The sequence below is a fragment of the Cololabis saira genome, chromosome 16 (genome assembly GCF_033807715.1).
Source record: "Cololabis saira isolate AMF1-May2022 chromosome 16, fColSai1.1, whole genome shotgun sequence".
Classification (NCBI taxonomy): Eukaryota; Metazoa; Chordata; class Actinopteri; order Beloniformes; family Belonidae; genus Cololabis; species Cololabis saira.
Genome location: NC_084602.1, coordinates 21,200,081 through 21,225,485, shown reverse-complemented (window position 1 = coordinate 21,225,485; position 25,405 = coordinate 21,200,081). Strand labels below are relative to the sequence as shown.

General features: G+C 42.3%; 1 protein-coding gene across 1 annotated transcript in view; it reads right to left on the bottom strand.

The window, feature by feature from the left end:
• rnf144aa (ring finger protein 144aa) overlaps positions 1 to 25,405 on the bottom strand; it is a 31,639-nt gene that overhangs the window by 4,200 nt on the left and 2,034 nt on the right. The window contains exons 2-5 of the mRNA XM_061743100.1: positions 5,959 to 6,109; positions 3,984 to 4,088; positions 2,242 to 2,302; positions 934 to 1,150 (exon numbers count right to left, since the gene is read on the bottom strand). Of these exons, the coding sequence (XP_061599084.1) occupies positions 934 to 1,150; positions 2,242 to 2,302; positions 3,984 to 4,088; positions 5,959 to 6,093 (518 nt within the window). The 5' untranslated portion in view covers positions 6,094 to 6,109. The remainder of the gene's footprint in view (positions 1 to 933; positions 1,151 to 2,241; positions 2,303 to 3,983; positions 4,089 to 5,958; positions 6,110 to 25,405) is intronic.

Genomic DNA, 25,405 nt, shown 5'->3' with positions numbered 1-25,405 from the left:
GCCAGGTCTCAATTAACTAGTCTTGCGACAGAACACCTGAACAGCTCCACAACATCCACCAGCAAACTTGGAATCAGACATCCAGACCGCATCACCTGCTTTTGTCTCTAGAAACGTGTGTCTACTGCAACGGGCTGAAAATGCATTTGTGGAAGTAGCCAAATCGCAATCAAAAGCAGAGGAAGTGTTTAGAAATTCTTGTGTCATCTTCTTATAAGCATGTGGTGAAAAAAAGTAGTCAGACATCCTTGCAGTGAACACGTATCCTTCAGACCTCAGGTCTCTTCAAAACCCCTTTAATCCTGTGAAAACTCTCCCCCCAGTTGGAGCTCCCGAACGTGTCCAGGTGGAGGAAAGCTCGCAGAGCTAATAACATTTCCACAGTGAGAGGATATCACACGGAAAGGGGTCAGCGCTGCTCCCGCTCTCGCGGACTGATCAGGCATCCGTAAAATGAAGCCGAGAGCCGTGGCGGCCGCTCCGCTCAGGTTCAGTCTCAGCAGACTGCTGGCTGTCGCTCAGCTGAGCGCTGCCTGCTGAATCAATCCTGCAGCACGGAGGGATTACAACTAAAGTAGGGAGACAATTCAAGTGTCGTTTCCAGAGAGTGGATCAGCAGATGGCTTTGCAGGTGCAAAACATTTTATTTTTTTTTTTTAAATGAATAAAATATCTTTTGAGGAACCGAAAGTAGACGCTGGAGTAAGTGGCCACGTCCTTTCTTATCTAGGAATGACTGAATGTTTTAGCCGCTGATGTCATTTTCTATTAATAGTCAAATATCCATATTTAGAACATTTGATGACAGGAAGGCGGCACGTTTGGAACTAATGACTGTTCTCTCTAGCAATTCATTATCTGTCAAGTGTTTTTCTTAAATTAATAGTAAGATATGGTGGATTCTAAATGGATGCAACTTGAAAGAGGAAGTACCTGTTGTCTCCTGGAAGGAAGGAGGTAATGGGCAGGTTGCTCTCCTGGCACGCTTGCCCGGGGTGCCAGTTGGCTTTGCAGGCCGAGCAGAACTCCAGAGCGCACATGGCACACTGGACCAACTGGGGCAAAGCTGGAGAATCCGATTCCTTGAGCTGGCACACGGCCTGGCAGGTCGAGGAGGGGCACCACGTCCGGCACGGGTCCAGCAGCACTTCTGCTGGCGCAGAATAAATGATGGGTCAGTGCAGCCAAAACAGGATGCTTCAGTACACTCTGAAGTAAGATATCACCATCTGCAACCTCGAAAAAATACATTAAAAATAAAAAAATGCCTCGTGCACTTGACGTGGCTCGTATTTTTATCTGCATGTACTCGGCCAGTTCTGATCCATACAGGTCTTTATTTTTATCTTCTTTTTTTGGTGCCAGTTCTAGGTACACCGTATGACGTCCTTGTATCCTGCCCTTCCGTTATTTCCCCCCTCTGCCAAGAATTACAAGCACGCGCTCCACATGCACTCTTGGCTCAGTCTGGGAAACATGGAAGTGTTACAGCAACTGTTCTGCCTGAGTGGACCGGGACATTGATGAAACGGCCGATTGCGCTAATCCAGACGGAATCAAAACCTCGTCCCGTATCTTTTTGCACTCCTTCACAGCCATCCTCCTTATGCGGCCTCATAAACATCTCTATGCTCAACCGTTTATTCCTACGGTACGTGGTCTCAGTCTGCTCTGCGTGGGTTTCGTGCCCCTGTGTAGGTGGAAAACACCATCAAAGGGTGACCGCACAAGCTTCCGCCGTCTTTAGCGGCAGCAGAATGCTAATGCTCCTCATTAGTGGGCCTACGTTGACGACGCGGAGCCGAGCTTGCACAGACGTGCCATTATCTCTGCAGCCTGGATGTCCAAACGTTGAAAATATGCAGCACAGCAACACCGACAGTGATAACAGGAAAAAGGACCGATCACATCTCAGCGTGATTAGAGTCTGCTTCCATCAGTCAGGCAGGAGAATGTTCTGCGTTACGGTAACTCCAGAGCAGCAGCTCAGCTACACGGAGGCAGTTTTTGTCATCCTCTTGTGAGTCAGCAAAACACAAGTAGTTCTTGAGGACAGAAAGGGCCACGTGTGTGTGTGTGTGTGTGTGTGTGTGTGTGTGTGTGTGTGTGTGTGTGTGTGTGTGTGTGTGTGTGTGTGTGTGTGTGTGTGTGTGTGTAGGGTGACAGCCACAGCCCCCAGATCACCCTCTCTGAGAACTCAGAGCCAGAGTCAGTGAGTCAACTGCGGGCGCCTTGACTCACCCCGTTCAAACTGGAGCTTCTTGTACCTCTGCATCATCTCGGTGGCCACCATGCACTCAATCTGCAGGGATGAGAGGACAAGTGGGAGGGAAATAACCAGGTCACCGGGAGTATTTATAGACAAAAAAAGCTGTGGGAAGCAATTGTAAGGTCGCCATGCAAATTTCATTTGCAGAACATTGTTAAACTCGACATTTTTACGAGATCCAGAATCGCTTCTTTCCCGTCTATAAAACCCTGAATCTCATCGTTGAAGTGCCAGCGCGCGGTCAAGCTGGACGCGCACAGGTCCGCTCCGAGGGAGATGAACACGTTTAATGATCAATGAAATGAAAATTCAGGCGTAACTGTCAGTTACGAGGTGACAGACAGAAAAGAAGGAGATGAGGCCTGATTTCCCCCGACCGGCAGGAGTAGCTTGGGTTCCATTAAGGACTGGTCACACTGATTGATTAGAGACACGTTGCTGTGATGAGCTGAACCATGCTGGGCTTTTGAGCCCAAGAGGGAACGAGCCCATCAGCCTCCCTGCCTCCTGGAGGAGGAGTGGTTTCCAGTCAGAGCAGCTTCCGCTGTGAGGGCAGGCATGCAGGAATGCTCATTACAGCGGAATAGACAAACTGGCAGGTGGATGATAATGCTCAGCTTGATGGGGACGGAAGCTTGAACTGACATAGCGGGATGCAGAAATATTAGCCGAATGAACATGCACGCCTTCACATGGCAGGAAAAAGGAAAAGAAAACAGCATGAAAACGGGCAACAGCTTATTAAAGTCACTGTCAGAGAATGATGGAGCCGAGTTAGTGGGGGACATGCAGGAAGAAGCACTTATGAGTGCAGTGGGAGACCTGCTCTGATTATACAGGCGCAAAACACAAATATTCATGATTTTAGCCCAAAAATAACGATGCAATCACAAACTTTCAATTGTCACCACTCTGTTAAATTGTACCCTCTCAAAAAAAAAAAACAACATGTTTAGATGACATGATATCATTTCTGGATCGGAAACAACAATGAAGCAGACTTAATGGTATATCTAGCCTTATTTACGAAAAAAATGAGATTTGTGTTAAAGAACACTTGCATCTCCTCAGTCTCTAGTTTTATTTGCTTTTATTTGTTGTGTTTTTTCCCAAGGAAGTGAAAAACGGTCTTTCAGAGTGTGTTTATTGATGCATCTTTGGGGGGAGGGGAGGTTGGCGAGCGATTTTCATCCCCTCCTTGCTGCTGCAGGCCCGACTGATGCAGGGAAGCAGGGAAGTGGAGCTGCAAATCTGGCAGTGTAACATCCTATTGAGTTGCACGGAGATGTGTCCATTTCATTTGTGCTCCAACCGTTTACTGCAGCGACACATCCGGGAAATAACTTTTTATTTCTGGTTCATGCTTTCTTTTACGACCGTGGATTTTCCTCACTCTCTCTCCAGCAGGCTCAGCCACCTTCTTTTTTTTTGTCGATTTCAAGGGCAAATACTTTTTCATCTAGTCCCTGGTACCTCCAATGTAGCGACATAGTTGCTGTTGTGCAGACAGCAAGTGCATTTAGCAATACTGCAACTTCCTTGTACGGTTGTGGTAATGCTTCGTTTAAAAAACAAAAGAGACTAATGTGGAAGTCGTCTCAGTTCAGTAGAGAACAAAGACTGCAGAAGTGGATGTCCTTAAGGAAAGGTCATGAGTGGAATTTCATCGAGAGACAATCAAAATAAAAGCTAAAGCTCTCTTTTCTATCGTTACCTCATTTTCCTGCAAGTGTCCTCTTTTGGGACAGGCAGAGTCTGGGCAGCTAATTGCTGTTTCAAGGCCTTCTTTAATCAGGAGCTCCACGTACTGCTTCAGGCACTGAGGAGAAAAAAGGACAAGCCAAAGTTGATCCAGTACAGTGTCCAGTCAGCTAGATAAAAACAAAAAACAGGTCATGCACATTGGGTAAACAGATACTGGCCAGTCTGTCTGTCTGTCTGTCTGTCTGTCTGTCTGTCTGCTGGCCTCAGAAAGGAGGGAGGCTGAAATTATTAAATCTGATGAAAAAGCAAAGCTAAATGTAACTACTGCTAATTACCAGTGAAGTACTGAGCAAAGTCGGGAGAAAAATGCTGAAGAAGGAACAATTTAGTGGGGAGAGAGCAGGATTTCTGGTTCTGGATTTTAAAGAAACCAAAATAGAGTTAAAGAGAAACAAAATACTCAAGTCCAAACTTTAAAGGGGACAGAAACCTGACTCAAAGCACGACTATTGGTTCAAGTTTGCAGAATGAAGCAGCACTTCCCACATCTGTTTGGTGGTGAATATTTACTTCTAATTCCTTCTTCAGTCTCACAGTTTTAGGGAAAGCAAAGCTATGACTCATGTAGTGCATGAAGTCAGATCCTTCTCAGAAACCAAAGTGAATCATTTGTTGATGAGTTTAAAAACATAATTACAGCTCTTTTTCCTTTGTTTTTAAAAGTGTTGGTAAAACTACACAAAACTATAAATATTAGATATCAAACAAGTTGATTAGAATGCTTTGCCTCTAAATGTTTTATTTACCATCTGTTTAATCCCTCTAGAATAAACTGTTCTAACTGAACTTTGGTAACTGCTGAAGCCACCCGGACTCTGTAAGTGGAAACTATTTTTAGAGCTCATTGTTGGGTATTTCTTTCCTCATCTGTACACGCTTAAGACAAATCAAAGCTGTGAACCAAGAATGGTTGAAGAATAATTTAATCTTCTGCATCACAGCCACCCAGAGCCAAATATAAACGCCAACTACACTTTAACTAGCATGTTTACTTGGCTTTTGTTTGTGTCGCTCTGTAAAAACATTCCCAAACACTAGAGGGCAGTGTGGGCTGTAGCTCGAGTGTTGAGCTTCTTTTTGTTTACTCTGTGTTCCCTAAGCATGGTGATGGAGTAAAGGGAGTCCCTTGTGTTTAATGCGGAACTCCAAAATATCGAACAATAGCTACTTTTACCCAACAAACAGCAATTTTCTGATTTGAAAATGGAGAACTAGTGGTAGCTGTTAAGGCCTGTATGACTGTATAGACAGCCAACCATATAGCAGCTGAAATAGCCTCCTATGCTACATATGTCCATATCAGCCCAGATGTAATATAGCCTACAGGGGAAGAATATGGTGTAAAAGTTAATTTATTTCAATAATTCAACTAGAATATGGTGTAAAAGTTAATTTATTTCAATAATTCAACTAGAATATGGTGTAAAAGTTAATTTATTTCAATAATTCAACTAGAATATGGTGTAAAAGTTAATTTATTTCAATAATTCAACTAGAATATGGTGTAAAATTTAATTTATTTCAATAATTCAACTAGAATATGATGTAAAGGTTAATTTATTTCAATAATTCAACTAGAATATGGTGTAAAAGTTAATTTATTTCAATAATTCAACTAGAATATGGTGTAAAGGTTAATTTATTTCCATAATTCAACTAGAATATGGTGTAAAAGTTAATGAAAATACGGAACAAATCGTGTCCCGTATTAGTTCAATACGGGACGCAACATTTTTTTCTCAAATAAAAGGACAATTCCATATTTTACGGGACGGGTGGCAACCCTAGAAACCATAGTTCTGCTGTTTTAAGTGTTAAATAACTTCGGCTGCCTTTGGCTTGTCCTCCACTGAAGCTTTAAATAGAGAAATGATCCTCATAAGGTTTTGAATAAACTTAGTTTGAGGATCATGTGAATAACTCACCAGTGTGCAGAAGACACATTGGCACTGTGTGATGGTGGTCATCTGCTCCAGAGGGAACTCTCCAAGGCACAGCTTACATGAGACCAGGGGGTCAACAGCCAACTCCCACGTGGGCCGGTAACGTGCAGTGGTCATCTTTACCCCCACAGAGCTGAGACATGAAAGAGGAAAGCAACAGTTAATTAGGCTGCATCCGTGCAGAGCAAGACAGATAATATTACCAGTTACAAAAGGATCCATTGAGCTTAGAATTCGTTGCGTCCCAGATGTGCTTCGCGTGCTTCACCATCAGCACGACTGTAGGAGCACACAAAGAAAACGCATCGCGAGTGGTGTCTAGACATAAACAAGCCTGCTGTTTGCAGAACACCACCAGCTTTCTGGCATAAATGGCCGATGTCTGCTGTGCTCATGTTGTTTCTACTAAACCTCATCATGCTTTGTGTCATTAAAGAAAACACAGCTCAGCCATCAAGATCAGCCATTACAGTGCAGAATAAAGTTGTGCTCTTTTCCCCCCTTTCAAAACATGCTTCTTTGTCTCTTTCGCAGGAGCCAGAGCGGGTTATTTTAGGACGCCTTGCCTCTCTCTCTCCCCCTCGTCTCTGCAGCTGAGAGCAGAGAGCTCCCACTCAGCTGTTTACAGGAAGTGGTCCTGCGCGCGCCGCGTCAACACCGTCAAGCTCTCTTCGTGCTGCTTAGCAACTGGAGGCTGCACGGACAGGCGGGAGTTAAGCAGAGCGGCGGAGACAATGAGGGTTTGCTTGTTTGTTTTCATTGGTCACAGTCTGGATGTGTGGCTGCCGGTTAGCAGGAGGGGCCAGCGGGACGAGAGAGGGGGTCAAAAGTTCACATGGTGGCTCTTGTGCCGTCTCCATGTGCTACCCTGCGAGAGGAACGGAAAGAAGGTGTTGTGGTTTAGCAGAGACGTCACTCTTTCCCAACTCAGTTAATCGTTTAAGGAGAAGACTGCATCCGCCATAAAAAAGACACAAAGCTGTTAATGCGTCAACAAAAAAATGTTTTCATTGCAATTTCAATACAATAGCACTCAGAGTGATTTAATGAAGTCCCTGAGAGAAGCACGACTGGCTGCGGAAACAAAGCTGCTTAGTAGATGTGCAGATTGTAGTTAAACAAAACCAATTCAACGCTTGATTAGCTGAAGTGACATCTTATGGACATATTATGAATAAGGATGGGCTCTTTTTCCCTCCTTTGCATCTTTTTAACATGCTCTCTGCAGGATTGGAACCGATATTGGACAATAATAAACACAGCAAGGACACATGAGAACAGAAAGATGCTGCTTCTGTCAGACTCTCTCAAATTGCACTCCATCTTCAATCTTTCAGCCATCAGTGGCAATGGCCAGAAAGAAGCGTGACGAGAGGAGGATTTGTTATGTGTGTGATGAACTTGTGCACAAAAACTGCACGATGAAACCAATGATCTACTAGCATGACCCTGGAGGGAGTGGGAGGGGGAGTGGGTGTGCATTGCTAAACCTTAGATGATCAAGTTTCAAAATCAGACTTGGAAAAAAATCCTGATATTATCAGTCTGTAGTTAATCCTGATTAAATATAAATATTCATTTTATGCAACATGGACCTAGAGTTCTTATAAGCGAGACTGAGAAAAAAAAAAATTCATATCTAAACGTCTGAGGTCAGAAGTTGTGGAACAGCAATATTAATACCATTCATGCATTTGACTTTTATGTAATATTTCTGCTCGAGCTTTTAGTGAGGACACTGAAAAAGTGATGCTAGATTAGGTCAGTTGTGCTTTATGACCTCCTACGTCATTCGATTCAGTCCAACATCGATGCTTTAAGGCCGTGACAGCTCTGAAGGATGAGAGGGTGGTGCGAACTTATACCGCCCTCTTCCCATTTTCTCATGATGTTACAAGCCCCAGCACTCCTGCCACCACCTTTATGACATCACAGAGAGTAGCTGAATGTAAACACAGCAAACACCCCGGTGCAGGAGGGAGAACTGGATCCAACCATGAAGTAAAGAGAGGAGCAAACTGTTCTTCAAGTTCTCTGGTGTAATAAAATCTGGAAACTTTGGTGGGAACAGCATGCCTGTAAATATCACTCCATTACTGTGTTTAGTCCCTGCTGAATCAGCCCTGCAAGCTTCAAAAGCGGGTCTACAAAGACATGGAGGTTGAAGCTCAGTCACCACCAGGGAGGAGCTACGAGAACAGGTGATGACCATTTCACCTCTGAGCTCTCTTAAACTGTACGGCTGATCATTCTTACATAAAGACAGCAATCAGCTGCTTTTGTCTGTTAGTCAGTGTCGGTAAGTATTCCAGTAAGGACCGCAGGATGATGCAGTCGATGGGAAACAGGTTTTTCCACAGGCTCCAAGGCAAAAAATAACTCATGTGGTACCAACAGCCAAAGCAGTAAAGACAACAAACTAAAAACTGCATCAGCCAGCAGAACACACAGCCTGCAGCTTCTGCTAATTTTTTATTGATTCTTGATTGAGTTCATGTATGCAGCTGAAAATAGCGGAGAAAGAGAATCAGTTCTGACCAAACTGGCATCTCTGCAGAGAGTAAAGACAAAAATGTTGGCTGCTTTTACAGCTGAATCCATTTCTCTCCTCAAGGCTTCGACAACAGAAAGACTGGGCTGGATAGATGAAACGCTTTGTAAAAGCAGTCTGAAAAAGGGAGGACTAGTGAGATAGACTGACAATGAAAATAAATGAGTTTTTGTGTGGAAGGGTGGTGCCGGTGCCATTCCTCTGCTGCATTATTAACTAGTTAACCCATCATCACCGACAAAAACCTCACGCCACACTGCCGCACCGCTCACGCACGCATTGGGGGGCATATCCCAGGCGGGGGCATTATGCACGTGGGCCAGATGTGCTCTCTGTCTCTTCATTTCAAACGCAGCCTTCCACGGTGCAGTGCGTCTGAGCAGGTCAGGTCAGAGAGTTAAAATTTAATGAAGTGAGTCAGAAGTCAAAAAGCATCCTAAGTGGTCGTCAGCATCTGTCAGTTATCGGTCTGAAACGGCTGCCCTCGCAAATTAACTGGTTACCTCATTCTTCACGCACTAATGACTCCATAGCCGAGAAGAACTCACACTCACACCCACACCCACACCCCCACACACACACACACACACACACACACACACACACACACACCTTATCAGTCTCTTGCAAACACATGGATATGAACCTGGAGGAGCCGCTGACTCACCAGAAGAGAGCAAAGCAGTAAATAGAATTTCTTGGTTCAGTAGAATTGATATGATGCCACCCAATAATGTTCCTTCTTTTCTGACAACGAAAGTAATTTAAAATAGAAGGCAACTTGCAGAAAGGAAAATGTAAAAATGCAAGTTGGGGAGTCAAACTGTTGCTAATGCGTCATCAGGCTGAGTCCTTTTCAGCAGTCAGCAACAGTTAGCTTTACTGACCGAACCCTTACGAAAGGTCAGGTCTTTCCGACATATTCTGCAATTTACTTATATATAATTACACTGCTACCCCTCAAAACAAAAATAAAACAAAGGAAGTATTGGTGGTAAGTATCCACAAAATAGGGAATGAGTCATGATTTGCATTTTGAAAACTAAAATGAATGGAAAATGAAACATAAATGAATGTTTTGTCTCATCTATATACATAAAGATGTATATAGGTAAAGATCTGCACACATATTCACATGAAAAGCAAACATACCCTTTTAATAATGAAGCTTTAAGTATTAGTAGAGACAGAATCCTTCACTAGTCCAGTTTATAAAAGACATCTCTAAATTTTATAGCTTTATATATCAGGACATAATTAGAGCATTCAGGTCAATGTTAACACACCGCCAAGGAGAAAAGACATCATCCACAACCTTACAGTAGCACCTGTTGCTTCCCCTCAATCTTGGAAGTGTTATAAAGTCATTAACAAGTATGACAATCCATAGGTCTCCAGTGAGAGGGATTATTCACAAGAAAACATTTAAAACTGCCCCCCCATTTTCCCAGGTGCAGACATCACAGCAGATGAAGCCCAAAGTGAACCGATGTGATGCTCAGAGAAATTGGAAAAAACTAAAATAGGTACATGTCAGACTCAAAAAGTCCCTGTTAGGCTGTTCAGTGTTTAAATGAATGACCTGAGAATTGAGAGTTATAGTTTGTTTGGAAAACTGGAACACAACTTGCAGAGCTGCATGTATAAACTACAAGACTTCTGAAACCTGCGTTGCACAGAGGATTCTCGAGGGGAAACTTGACCAAGCACAGAGCCTTGTTTTGTTAAAACAAACAGCATCTCAACAGAAACACTCCATAACAGTTCCTGAGCACGGCGATAGATTAGAAGGGGGATGATTTGGGCTCGTTGTGAAGCCGCAGAGCCTGGGAGCCTCGCGGTCACCGATGAACTCCTCCGTGTTAAAATAATCTTTTATTTCAGTCATTTCACTTGGGTACATTTCTCTACAATGAAAAAAAGTGTCACTTAACCAAAGTAATGTACTGCTGTTTGCCCTTCGGCTACAAGTGAGCCAACTGTGAACAGGATGCTGGACAAAAATACAAAGGAAAACATTGTAGCGCAGCGGTGTGATAACCTCGTCCTTTGATCCACAACTGAACAGGACAAAAATACAGGGGCGTAAAAAGAGGACTTGAGCGGGGTGTCCTGAAGAATGAACATCACAGAGAGCGATCGAGCTAAAGCTAAAGAAGTCAAACGCAACCAATAAAGATCTGTCTACGACCCAGATTTATTGCTTTTAATAGCAGTGCATACTGCACGGGCAAAACTTTGTACGTAATCATGAACAGCAGCTTTCTCTCACAAAATATTTGAGGAAAAACTTTGACAAGTGATGACAAAGCAAAGGGTCCATTTCTGATGTTTCACAAACCAAACAATTAACAGATTTAAAAAAAGAAACTGATCGACTTACACTGAAAATTGTTTCCCATACTTCTCGATTTTAAGCTACCTCTGAGACGATCTTTTCTTCCCCTTTTCTATTTCTACATACATAAAAGCCACTTCCGTACCTGTAAACAAACACTAAAGTGCATATTCTCACCTGGATTCCCTCACGCAGACTGGAAATGAGAGCCCATTCCCACACGGTACAAAATTAAGCCTTGCGCCGCATAACAATGCCGGCCTGACATGCATTAGGAACTGAACTAATAGGTCTCAATGCACCAGAGTGTGCAATCTCTCCGCTGTGGAGGAAGAGAGGGAAAAAAACCCAGAAAGAATGTTAAGAGACAACTCGTGGCTCTCCATTTTCACCTGGGTTGACAGTTTCTACTGTGTGTCATTATATAATGTCACATCAAAATATTGCATAAGGCTCTATTTATATACCTCAGCCACAGTGGATGTGGAAGAAATCTGTGAACGGCCGTTAACCGTTGTGAAAGGAGGAGCAGTCCACACATTTTCCTGCTGCACACACGGACATTTGCATGACACATACTCTGATACGTCCTTCAGCTTATTTACACAACTTTTCCATCACCGAGCTGGACTGAGTTGGAGTCACGAAGGACAAACTGTGAAGACTGTTGAGCCAGAATCTGAAAAAAATACCATAATAATGGTGTCTAATATGAGCCAATATGATATATTCAATCAGCTGTGTCATAATTTGCAGAAATACACTTAGTTCTGACAGAACATATTACTAAAACCCAATCTTGTCTCCAGTTTACTTCTCCCAACTCCTGGCAGAAAGGCTGCAATATTTTTTCTTATGGTCTTGTTATTCCATTTCCTTAAAACTTTGTTTTTCTTCTTCTTCACATTAATATCTACACATATGGAAGAACCTGAATTTATGGTGCAAAGAAGAGTTGAGGTAATTTGTAGTTGCATAAAGAAAATCCGAGCCCAGACCAGGTCCGTGCAGCTCACGGCCTCCGTAATGAGCACAAAGTGATGCCTCTGCGTGCTCCTCCCTCCCCGGTTCCTTCCTGCCTTTCCTCCCTCTAAAACCCAGCCCTGCGCTTCGTGGCCAAATACTGGGGCAGCTGAGTGTAATCTACATTGTATTGTATGTCATATTCTCCCCGTGTCTCGCTGCAGACAGGATGTGACGAGGAAAAGGTTACAGAGAAGACCCAAACAGAATATATCTGCTAATTGTGCTGGTTTTCCAGAATCCTTTGGCTCCCCGTTGGCCACCGACACATTTCCTGTCGTTTCACTGTGGAAAACTAGTTTTTATTTTGAAATGTCTGATTTAAGGGCTTTTGTTCTTTTAAATAAAAAGATTAAGGTTTAAATAGAATGTTGAAGCCATAAATTACATAATAATGAAATTCATAATCCTTAGTGATAATACTATAAAACGCTTTTCATCGAGGATGCTTTTTACTTGTATTTATTTACTTTGGCCGACACATGTCAAAGCCTTTATTGTACATTTAAAACCCATTTCACATTAACTATTCAAATACTTATCTGATTGTCATGCATTAAAGGATAAATGTATGCATTTCTTTGTTTTTCATGAAACACTGGATTTTGAATTTTCTCCTGCGATCATTGAAAAGAGGAGTGGGATGAGTTTTTGTGGACAGAAATCATGATGTCTACCAAAACTCACACAGCGTATGAAAATGACATTTATTCAAGTTATAAACTAAATACTTCCATCAGTTAGACAGTGTGCTGTAAGGGTCATTTTAGTTCATAATTAAAGCATTATTATCTTGAAGGATAATGTCAAAAGTCAGATGAATAGCTACATTTCTTTAGTGGAGTTTCCGACTATGGCTTTCACATAACTAGACAATGAAAAATATTGACAGAAAAATTGGAAAGAGCTCAAGTGGACGAGGCTCCTGTTCCCACCCAACTAAAGAAATTGGGTCTAAATTATGCTGCCTTATTCATACAGGACCACAATGAGAAAATGCGCTAATCTGTTTTCCAAAATAGTAAATAAGCGCACAAGAAAGTTGATGCTCAAATGTTTGGTTACACTATGAAATAACAAAAAATAAATAAATGTTTGTCAAATAGTAAAACATATAAATGTACACCCAAATACTTACAAATGTATGTTATATACCTGCAGAATACGTAGGTTACTTTTTCTTTTCTTTATGAAGTGCAAAAAAAAGAAGACATTTTAGTTTTTTTAAGGGCCGTGAGCTGTCAGAACAATAAATTAATGACAGTTCCGATGAAACATAAACACAAAGTACAAACCAGAATGACTTATCAAGCCGAACCCGTGCTCAGTCATCTCATGTCTAAAGCAACTTCTGTCTGTTTAAACAGATGAATGAGCCGAGACTGCTGAGATGTAAAACTGAAGCTTGAGATCCTAATTGTCAACACTGTCTTATGCGTGTTAAACTACTTCACAAAGTCAAAGCTTCTATCCGAATGGGAAAACAAAGTATTAGATATGTTATTGACATTTAAAGTGACAAGGCAAGGCACTTTTTTTGCGACGTTAATTTTGCACATGTTGATAGCGTGATAAATATATATATATTTTTTATATGTTGTGAAGCCCCGATGAGAGCAGTGACAGTAGGCTAGATCCTAACAGATGTCAAAACTGACATTTGTTATAAAATAAGCAGAAACACACTGTTTCTTAGCATTCTATTTGAAAATGTTAACATCTAATTGTTTTTGGGTAAATCATACTGCCCCGTAATCAGCACTGAGAACCAGAGGAGCGCCCACACACTTGAGCCCGGCATTAAATACATTGTTAACATTCTGTTAAATATCCACACTCAACATATTTGTATTTAGGAGGAATCAGCGCTTACCATTTATAATTAATAGTGGCGGTGCAGTGAGCAGAAAATGAAGCAGCAGTTCTGTTGTGTAAAACATATTTGCAGCCTCGTAACACCAACACCAACTTAACAAGCCATCGTGTTCACCTCTGCAAGTAAGAGAATAACAGCAACATGGACGTCTGTTGTTGTTCGAGTTAATTCTGAGATATGTTGTTTTGGAATATAACCAATAAATCAGAGGTGGTTTACTTTTTAATAAACACCCGGAAAATAGCTGCTGGCAAACACCCTTCAGTAAACAACCCTCTATCTAAACCAGAAGCAGGGCTTCAGGCTCACAAACAGATTCTCTATAAGCCGCAACATTTGATGCACAAGTTCTGTCGTCATCTGAGGAAATACCAAAACAAGTTCTGCATTATTCAGACTAAAAACGATTCCTCTCAAACTGCAAAACATAAGAAAACAACAGAAGCCACAATAATCACGCTAACAATCAATCAGCAAATTGTGTGCAGCATTTACAAAAAATGAATAAATAAATAATTCTGAGATATGTTATAATGTACTTCTATTCTGGACACAACTATAGGGAGATAAATGTAGGTCATATGTTTATATTGGCCGCAGCTTGAATTAGATCATACATTTGTGCAACACCTTTGCCATTCTGTGCCGAGTCATAATCCATCAATGCACGACGGCCCTGCTTGACATCCTTCACATGAACCCACCTACATTTATAAAGCAATGCACCCACAGAAATACACACAGGGACCTTACTATTGGACAGTTGCTCAAAGTGAAAGCTGGGACGGCTTCACTGACGGACGGGAGCTGAGGACAGATGGGAGGTGAGGACAGACGGGAGCCGAGGACACACGGCGTCTGTCCTTGACATGGAGAAAGGGAACTAGGGGCAGTGACGGGCCTAGTTTTTCCATTCCTGAAGGAGTTACACAACCACCCAAATGTATTCTGGCATCATGAGCTGCGTGGAGAAGCAGCGTGTTCCCATGTCTGCGTGCCTAGATGCCCAGCAAGCCAAAGACATTTCTGTCATTTAGGGCAAACAGACACTGACAGTGGTCATATCTCGGCATGTATGTCAAAAAAAATCTCACATCTCATATCTGCATGAACTCTTACCATCCCTGTGCTTCACTGCCAGCCAATATTAGACAGAGCTAACAGCTACTCCGCGCAATTACGTGGCTAGAATTTATTTCATTTGCCAGTTCAGTTATTAATGTGATTAAAACAGAGGTTACAATTACCCATAATCATCAAAATCAAAACTCCCGAAGAGTCCCCATCATTATCCTGATCCACAATGCATTCCTGTAGATGGCACTTTTACACACCATTTTGTTTTACTGGTTCGTGGTTTCCTGACCTCCAAGAAGAGGGGGATGGAGAAGAAGAACAAGAAGAAGAACTGTTAAAGACAGTCACTGACAAAGGCCAGTAACACTGATCCTATCAAGGTCTTGCACAGTCATGATGGCCAGAAAGGATCACCAAGGAATATGGCCCCATTGTGACCCAATTTTAACTCCAGACCCCCACCGATATAGTAGTGCCCTACATTTCTATTTTAACAAATATTTATGACACTGACCCACATTGGCAGTAGAAAGCCACCCCTGCAGCCAAGTACATGCTAAATGAATGCAGTGCACTTTTAATAGTGCTGCATGAAAAAAAAGAAGAGAAACACGCTTTTTTTTTGGTTAGAATTTAAACTGTGATTCTCCGGCACAATTATTTTTCACAAATTGAAAAGGTTTATTGTAATGTTACAATAATAATTGTCACAATTCTAATTATTATCCTTTATCCTGATGATGGCCAGTACAGTGCCATAGAATAACTATTACAATTACAGTTATTTGAATGATATATTAACAATCCTTCATTCTGAATGAATTTCTGCTTGTATTTACTATCATATGTGACTCTTGATATTAAGAACCTACTTGCATATTTCTTGTGAGTCAATTTCCATTGACCCCCATGTTAAAATGTGCAACTTTAGAGCAGAAATTAGCGTATTTACAGCCTGATTCAAAAATCAATTTCATTTGATTTCACATCCATGACAACTCTGAGGGGGATGGATCTTTTTGTACCACACCAGGAGAGTACATAATCAAGCAATACATTTATTTTTAATATGACTGACAGTCGGTTCAGCCAAAGGTTATCCGCTATCACTTCCTCATCCATAACTGTTACGCTGCCACGTTTGGCGAAGCAACCTCGGGTAAACAGGACTGTCAATTTTGATTTTGCCATCAATTCAACATATTAAGCAATATATATTATATATCAATTTGAAATGAGATTGCATGTACGTGTACTACTTTATTGCTACATGAACTTGCTCAGAAACAGTGAATCTGTCCAAAGAGAAAATAAAGCAGAACAAGAGATCAGCGAGAAAAGGAGAACGAGGAAGGAAAAATCTGGATGAGATCATCTTTGATCATGACAAAGAGCAAAACAAGCGCAAGACAAAAATGTCGGACCACTAGATGGGACAGGGAATCTGGGAAAATTTTGATCATCCCAAAAAAAATAAAAATAAAACCACTTTTTAAGAATCTACACTGGGGAAATATTACCTTCGAAAATTAAGTTAACACTCATCAAGTTGTTAGTTTTAGTGTAGGGTTTATTTTTTATTCATTCAAGTGTTTTAGTAACTCAGATGAGGTAATTTTTCCTTCTTAACAGCGCGTGAAAAAGAACACACTACAAGCCCAGTTTGTTTCAGTCTGAACAAGAAGCAACGCTCAGTGAAACATTCAGTGAGCAACGTGCACAGAGAAAAACATTCAGACAGGCTCCAAGCAGGGGGCAGTTCTTGTCCACAGACTCTCATTGTAAAGCTTCAACACATCGAGATTGTGCTGCGCAAATGACCACGACCACACTAAAAAACGTGTATATAAAAAAAAAGTTGATAAACTTGAATAATGTTCAAGTGAGAAACAAAGACACAGTCGTATCTCTCTCATTCCACATGTGCCTAAATCACATCTCTAAGCAACGACTTCAATATAAGTTTGGTCTCCCCTCCAAAACCCATCTTAGAAGACATTATTGTCTATGATGCTAAGTGAAGATGACAGGCATGCTTCAGTGAGCCTATTTCTATTGACAGCTATGGAGAGCCTGAGCAAACAGTCGACTTTGCTGGCAAGCCGTTGTCATTTACAGCTTTACAGCTCCATTACGTTACCACGTTGCATCTACTGCTATTTCTCATGCATTTAAAATACTGCTGTATATTAATACCAAATTAATATTCAAACAAGCGATTATCACTAAAGACCATGTGCACAAGGAAACACTTACAAAGGCCACGACCTGAAAACCAAGGAATAAAAGGCAGCTTCCACACAAAGTCCAAACTTTAACACACAAGAACTAAAACACTCTGGGAACCGTTCTGGGATACTATTGGGAAAGATTAGGTACACCCCTGAAAAATTGCCTTTACATCAGGACATCATCATCATCATAATCATAATAAAAAAAAGAACAATAACCTTGTCCTTAACACATCTTAAAATTAAATTAAGAAACCCCTGATAAACAACCACAAATGACATATTAGCCACTGTCACTCCTTCAGCCGGTCCTATCACTGTCAGCCCAAATGCAGAAGCAGAAGTGTGTGAAAAAATGGTATGAGTCATGATTCAGCAAGAACTTGAAGTTTGTACTGTCTGTACAACAGTACAAGTCTCTTGGGGAGCCATTTTTGGCTCACTCTTCTTTTACCCCAGCGTTGCTCATTTCCATTGAGACATTAGGTCCCGCAACAGCATTTCAACTGGAGTGAGGTTTCTTGATTCTTTCCTTTCGTGATAGATTTTGATGGTGTGCTTAGGATCATTGTCGTTTTGCATGACCCACAGCCAAGGACTGTCGGCCAGGGCCAACTTCATCACTTTTGCTACTTAGTGCTCAGTATTGACTTCTGAGTTGTGAATAAAGAAGTAACAGAGCATAATCATATTTTAAAGAGATTATGCTTTGTTGTGCTGTTAATTTTACAAACAAACCACCGTAGCTAGCTGTGGTTGGCCTTCAAGGGTCCAAGCCTGTGGGTCGACTAAATGCACCAATCATTTTACCACCACAATGATTCTTGAAATGGGAGGTCCCTAACAAACATTAGCTGGCAACTCCACAGCTCCTTCACCATGGCCCGGCTGAAGGAGCCGGTCCATGGCTCCTTAGACTGGGCCAACAACAATGGCTCTAATGTGACAAGCAGCATTTAGAACAAAGAATGCAGCTTGCCTGGAAACACTGTTTCTGCTGTTGGCCCGTCAACATTTCAAATTGGAACACTTGGTCCACAAAACAAGCTTACTAGTGAGTAATGTGCAATCATGATACCCTGTTAAATTTGATATTTTGGCCCCTTGGGGACTCCCAAGGGAGTACTTTGGTAGTATGGGTTGTCGGAATCTCTTATTCAGGCTGTCCGGTCCCTGTACATTCATTGTCATTGTTGGTAGCAAGTTGAATATATTTCCCGTGAGGGTGGACTCCACCCAGGCTGCCCTTTCTCACCAATTCTGTTCATTACTTTTATGGACAGAATTTTTAGGCACAGGCAAGAGGTGGAGTGGGGTCTGGTTTGGTGACAACAGAATCAGGACTCTGCTTTCTGCAAATGATGTGGTTCTGTTGCCTTCGTCAGGCTATGACCTGAAACTCTCACTGGAGGATCCCCGAATGTAAAGGATCCCCGAATGTGAAGTGGCCGGGATGAGAATCAGCACCGCTAAATCCGAGACCCATGGTCCTTGGGTCGTGAAAGTGTGGAATCCTCCTTCCACATGGGGATTAGATCCTACCTCAAGTGGAGGAGTTCGAGATGAACATGTGACTTGCTTATCTTTGTTTATATAAAGACTGCCCTGTATACTTTTTCCAGAAATGCATTCATACAAATATCAACTAAGAAATAAATCCATTATATCATTTCACAGCCCCAGCCACAATATAGATGCTAATTTATCATGTCATGGTAAAATCTGCAGCATGCCTCAAGACGACAGGGACATAAGTGAAATAGAAACTGAGTGCCATTTCAAAGCTCTGATCAGTTAACAGTGCTGAGATAGAACTGACTGTGCCACGTCAAGTCAAAGTGTGAGGACTGTTATCTCTCAGCTGAACAATAGCATTTTCATGGTCAGAAGAGAGTCACTCCAGAGAGGCACTCAGAGTCTAATCTGTGAGTTGCCAGGGCATTCTCACCCAACGTATGCTAAGCAATTCCCAAGAAATTTATGTAATTACTGAGGTAAAACTCTGCAGACAAAACAAGTGTATAGAGTGTCACTCAAGGATCTCATGCACACTGAGAACCCTCTGACATGCACATATCACCACAACAGCCCCATTTTGTCTCTCACTGCCTTGTCTGCCCTCCAAGCCCCAACATTCATTGCTGCTGGCGAGCTGCAGCCCTGTAAAGCAAGCCGAGCCTCCTAGTCCCAGAGCAGAGGAATGAGAGGGAGGAAGCCTAAAAACTACCTTCGGAAATGCTTCGACATCCTGTTGTTGGATTTGCTGTTCACACACAGAGGCTGTTAACGTGGTAAAAGAGAGGAGGAAAGAAAATCAAAGCCAGATGTCTCCATGAGACTTAACACATCAAAAAAAGAAATGACATCAAAATGGCATATATCCTTTTTAGTATTTTTGACATGCAGACTTATTTGAGGCACTCACTATCACAAGTGGGAGAAGTTTAATTATTCTTGAGGGATATTTGACTGTACTAAAAATGGGAAGGAAACTTTTAAGAGAGACTTTCTGCATTTCTTAACCCAATGTCCAAAAAATGTGCACTCCCCCCAGTTCCTGGGTAAAAGCATGTAATAATAACTCCCCAAAAAAGACATGGAAGAGTATCTCAGCACAAACTAGGTTAACTGGCAAAAGCTAAGAAATATGGCTTGGTATATTAAAAAAAAAGAAAAGAAAAAACAACACTGTCCCGAGAGGGCGTGAGGAAAATGGGGAAGGAGTGCACCAGGCTCTCAAAGATCAACAGAAGCTCATAAATAGATCTTGAAGGTTTTGAAGCAACAAATGCCAACCTCTTTATAATTACTCTCTTATTGGACTGTGAAGGGTAAATGGTCTGCACTTATACAGGTTCTTTTCCTTGCCCAAATTCAACAGAGCACTTTGAAATGCGTTTCTCCTTTGCCCATTTACACAAACCAACCTCTAAAGCAGGGTTGGGGAACCCTGGTCCTCAAGGGGCCGGTTTCCTGCATGCTTAAGATGTTTCCCTGCTTCAGCAAACCTGATTCAAATGAATGGTTATCAACAGTCTTGCGCACACTTTGATGAGAAACTGATTACGACCATTAGCGGACATCGGTTCCTCGAGGACAAAAACTATTATCCTGGAGGACCAGGGGTCCCCACCTCTGTTCGAGAGTATACACATATACATACATTATATATATATATATATATATATATATATATATATATATATATATATACACTGATTCACAGCCTTCCACTTAACAACAACAGATCCCGCCAAACCATCAAGATCAACAGTCCTACAGGTGGGGTAGGATATGGAGAGGAGAAAAAAAAGACTTGGACACACAGGCCCTAGCATGGTGTTTTTAGAGCCCTGTTGCTTACAGTTGATGGATGATTTTTGTTTTGATGTTAGAGCATTTCACTCATTTCTTACCACTACAGTGAATTTCAAGTAATATAGCATTTAAAAAAAAGCTTTAACTCAGGTTAATATGCAGCAGGGTGCATGTCAGTACAACACTGTAGGGAGGTATATCGCTGATCCTACATGGAAGTAAAAAAAATAAGCTAAAATTTCCTTTTAAGCAATTTATTCTTAATTTAAGAGGTGCTACAAAACAGTCATTGCCACACAAGGAGGCTATATGAACATGTCAATACATTGAGCAAGGCAACAACACACAACATCTCATCTTGCTGTGCTACTGGGAGGAGAGAAGCCTATAAGAAATTAACTGAAATGTATTGAAGATAGTAGTATTTGTGTAGGCATATGGTTTAATTGGAGAAAAGCCTTAAGATTTATTAAGTAGACCTATGGAAATCAGATAGAATGCCTCTTTACTGCACTTTTGTTTTGCTTTATAGAACTTTTTTTGCGCGGACCGTTACCATTTATTGATTAATATTCCAATGTAAGAAATTACAAAGTCTTTGTTATGAAAGTGTTAGAATTTAAGCAGGTACCCCCTCTAACACATCTTTTTAATTTTTACAATAGCATTACTTTGTTATAAGATTATTCTAACATTTGACCTGGCTTGGGCCTGGCTGTGGACCAGCTCTGCACCCTTAGGGTCCTGAAGGGGACATGGGAGTTTGCTCAACCAATCTACATGGACTTTGAAGACCTGAAGAAAGCATTTGACCATATCCCTCCGGACTCCTGTGGAGGATTCTCCATGACTGGGTGCTTTCATCAGGTGCTGAAATTCCTTATACGGGCTGTCTGGGCTCTCAACCACCGGACAGAATTTTTATGCTGAGGAGGTCTGGTTTGGTGAGATCAGAATTGGCACTGCTTTTTGCAGATGACGTGGTTCCGTTGGCTTCATCGGGCCATGACCTTCAACTTTCACTGGGGCGGTTCACCACCGAATGTGAAGGAGTTGGGATGAGAATCAGAAACTCTAAATTCAAGGACATGGTTCTCAGCCAGAAAATGGTGGAGCGCCCTTACCGGGTTGGGTGTCCTTTGTGCATGTCTCTATTGCCAGGAACAACCCTGTAAAAGTGGCCTCCACCTTTACAGAGTGAAAACAGCCCTGTAGTACGAGAGGTACTCGGGTTGGCTAACAGAAACCACCCGGCGGAGACTCAGGATTTCTGTGACCGGGAGAAGGGAAGTCTTAGCTTCCTTGCTTAGGCTACTGACCCCCAAATCCTGACCCCAGATAAGCGGCTGAAGATGGATGGGTGGATGAATGGAAAATGAAAAGTTAAATAAAGTTTGCCTCTCCGTTTCTTTTTTAAACGTTTCTGATCTGAAAAACGATCCGATTTGTAACTCAAAAGCTGTGACAAGAGCCAAACTGTAAAGAATTTTTTTTTTATTTTTTTTTACAGCTCTCATGGGTAGGCACTTCAGAATGGAGACATTTTGCTGCCAAGAAGCTGTTTACTAAAAAATAAGAATGTAAAAAGAAAATAAATACCGTATTTTCACGACTATACGGTACCGTATGAAAAGTCTCAGTTATGTGTGTCATTACTGTATTACACACACACACACACACACACACACACACACACACACACACACACACACACACACACACACACACACACACACACACACACACACACACACACACACACACACACACACACACACACACACACACACACACACACACACAGCGCACCGTACGAAAAGGCGCCGTCGGGCGCACGGCCTTACAACAACACACACACACAAGCATACAAGTGTGCGTATTTAAAAATAGAGCGGGAGCAAAACTGAGTTTGATTGTGCTTTATTTTTGTCTGTTTTTTAAATCACAAATGAATAATCAAAAATTAAAACAAGCGTCATTAATCAAACCCATCGAAGTCCTCATCCTCCGTTTCTGAATTAAACAGCTGTGCTAAATCAAATATGCAACAGTTGTCAGGACTCAGCCCATCGGGCTTCATCCGCAGCCCGTCGAGCTTCATCCGGAGCCCGATCGCAATGAGACCGGGAGAACTGCTCAGCGCTGCGACGGGCACGTGTCAGGCGCGCAGCTCTCTGGCCATGCTGAGCAGTTCTCCTGGTCTCAGTGCGATCGGGCTGAGACCAGGAAAACTGCTCTGCGCGTCGGCACGAGCCGGGGGCGCAGCTCTCTGGCCACTCTGGCCGGATCAGCGCGATCGGACTGCGGATGAAGCCCGACGGGCTCAGTCCTGACAGAGTCACTTTCCGTGCCGTGTGGCACCTCGGAAATGATGCCACTTTTGGCGAAAGCTCGAACAACAGTCCCAGCAGACACGTCAGCCCACGCATCTACAATCCATCCGTAAACTGTGGCATAACTTGCCCAGCGCTGCCTTCCACTCTTTGTGATCCATCGCTCCCACGCCGCTCGCAGGCAATTTCTGTCCATTAGCGTGGCAGCCAAACACAACAGTAAACTACGGAGCCCGCCGCCGCCGGGCAGGCCGACCTCCCTGCTGCCCGCGGGGACGCGTCGGCTGCCGCTCGGGCGGCCGTTCCTCCGGAACGCACAGTGTTTTGTCAAAGCGCTCCCGAGGGATCCGCGGCGAGAGCCCCCGACAACACACATTCAGCGCAATGCGTCATTGGGCGCGCAGCACATTTTGAAAAAAAAAATAAGACGTTTATATGTGCCTAATGGTCACGAAAATACTGTATGTATGTATGTGTATGTGTATATATATATATATATATATATATATATATATATATATATATATATAAAAAAAGGTAATTTTCCTCACTGAGTAACTTGTTCATTTTGTGTGTATCATTGTGTCATGTTTGACTGTGGCATTGATTTTCACCTCACAAAGCACAATGTTGCCCCAGCTTTGGGCTGACTTTTCTCCAAGTTCTTTAGTTAGGTCAGATATTTCCAACGTTGTGAAACTGAATGCGCTGCATTTCCTGTTTGTATGTGTAGGTGGGAGCTGATGGAGCTAAAAGCTGGCTCATTCCATCCGAGCTAAAGTGAGTAGTATCACCTTCATGAACATGAAATAAAGTTGGGTTTTAGCTTTCTGAGATGGCCATAATGGAAAAAGTGTCACCCTATTAATTTTTATAAGTGCATTTATAGAGACCAATTTTGTGTGGTCTCTGTACGACAGTTGCCAAAGTATTGACGTGAAAAATGTCTGCTATGAAAATTCAAGTTATTTCCTGTATTCATCAGTAAAATGTAAAATCACATTTAAAAAAAAGCCTTTTTAAATAACATTCTGGCCTCATTAAGCAGTATGTAACTGCATGAACCACTGCTTCAAAGCACACGATTGCAAGCACATATGTAATCCCCTGCCATTTAAAAGAAACAGATGTGGGTTCGTTTTTTTCTGTCTAAAATGCTTTGTGCTTGCAACTCATTTGTGCGAGACTTGCTTTACCCCCAAGTGCTAGCTGCAATGCACGCATAGCTGGAATACGGAATAAATCCTGAGAGTGTCAGACGGTCAGCAGAATGTGAAGTATGTTTCATGACGGCATCTCACTTTACAAGCCATACCTGTCAGAGAATGGAACCTGCAAGAACAGCTCAGAGCGCCAAGCTGTTGCTTGGAAAGAGCAGAACACAGAAGCATCACATGAGCCCCCCCATCTCATCCCGACGCAATCCTCGCTGGCTGGATGCAAGCTATAACACACGGACCCAAAGTGCTCAAGCGTCACTGTGAAGGGGCTATTTGGGACTCAACTGATGACAGAATTAGACTGTGCTCCCCTGCCTGCAATAAACAGGCCAACACTTTTCACCTGGAAACTGGCTCCACCCTTAACACTCAGTCACAACACCCCACTGAAATGGCATTTAAGGCCTTGCATAAGCCTTGGCGACCTGACAGCACAAAGGCAGACCCCTGAAGTCAGAATACACTGAAATGACCTCTCCCCTACAAGTTGAAAGGTTACTTCAATAAAAGGAGTGACTTAACAAAACCACAATGCAGGAATAAGAGACAGATCCAGTTTTGAAAAAAAGAAGAAGAAAAGAATAAAGGGAGGTCCACCTGCTTAACTCAAACTTAAATCAACATTTAATGTTTCCAAGTCCTTGTAAATACTGATAGCACTCTGACAAGACTTTACAGGTCACCAGGAACTGAAAGTAAGTAGGTTTTGATAGCTGCTTAGCCCTATTTAAAGTGAATGGAGGACATGTTTTTAATCTCCTTAACATTGGGTCTGCTTTGTGACCTAGAGAGAAGGCCAGAGTTTAAACTTGGGCAGACAGCCTTTCTAGGACAGGCCGACTCCAAGCCCAGGCCTTGACCTGTTTATTCCCTAGACACACTTTGTGACTGCACTAGATGGTAAAGTGATAGCTCACAAACCATGTAGCTGAAAGTATTTATGGGCAGACAGCAGCAGGCTGCACAGATATTGCAGCCCACAGCATTCATCATGTTTTGTGTGGCAATAATGATCCATTATCAAGCCTTAAGGGAACCATTATGACTTTTTTTTCTTCCTCAAAAGCTAACACAATTTCATATGGTCTTAATGAAATGCTTGTGACTTGTTTTGGTCAAAATACCACAGAGACACAAGACAAAGGGACTCTTTTCAGTCACTTCTTTCCTGTTCTGGTCATAGCAGTCAGTTTTAGGGGGTGGAGTCGGCCGCTTGACTCCAACTTTGTCCCCATCTTCTGCAGGGTGGGGTTCTTGGAAGACAACTCGGCTTCGCCCCATCACCTCTAAGGATCAGCAAACGCAGCATGATGTTACACTGGGTGGAGATCCAGATGGAGAAGCTGGATAGTTCCAGTTTGGTCTGTGATGTCACAGTACCCTGTAAATCTGAACAGTTCGCTCATAGGAATAATCTCAGACTAGACCACTCCAAACAGTGACAGATGTGTTATACTGGGGG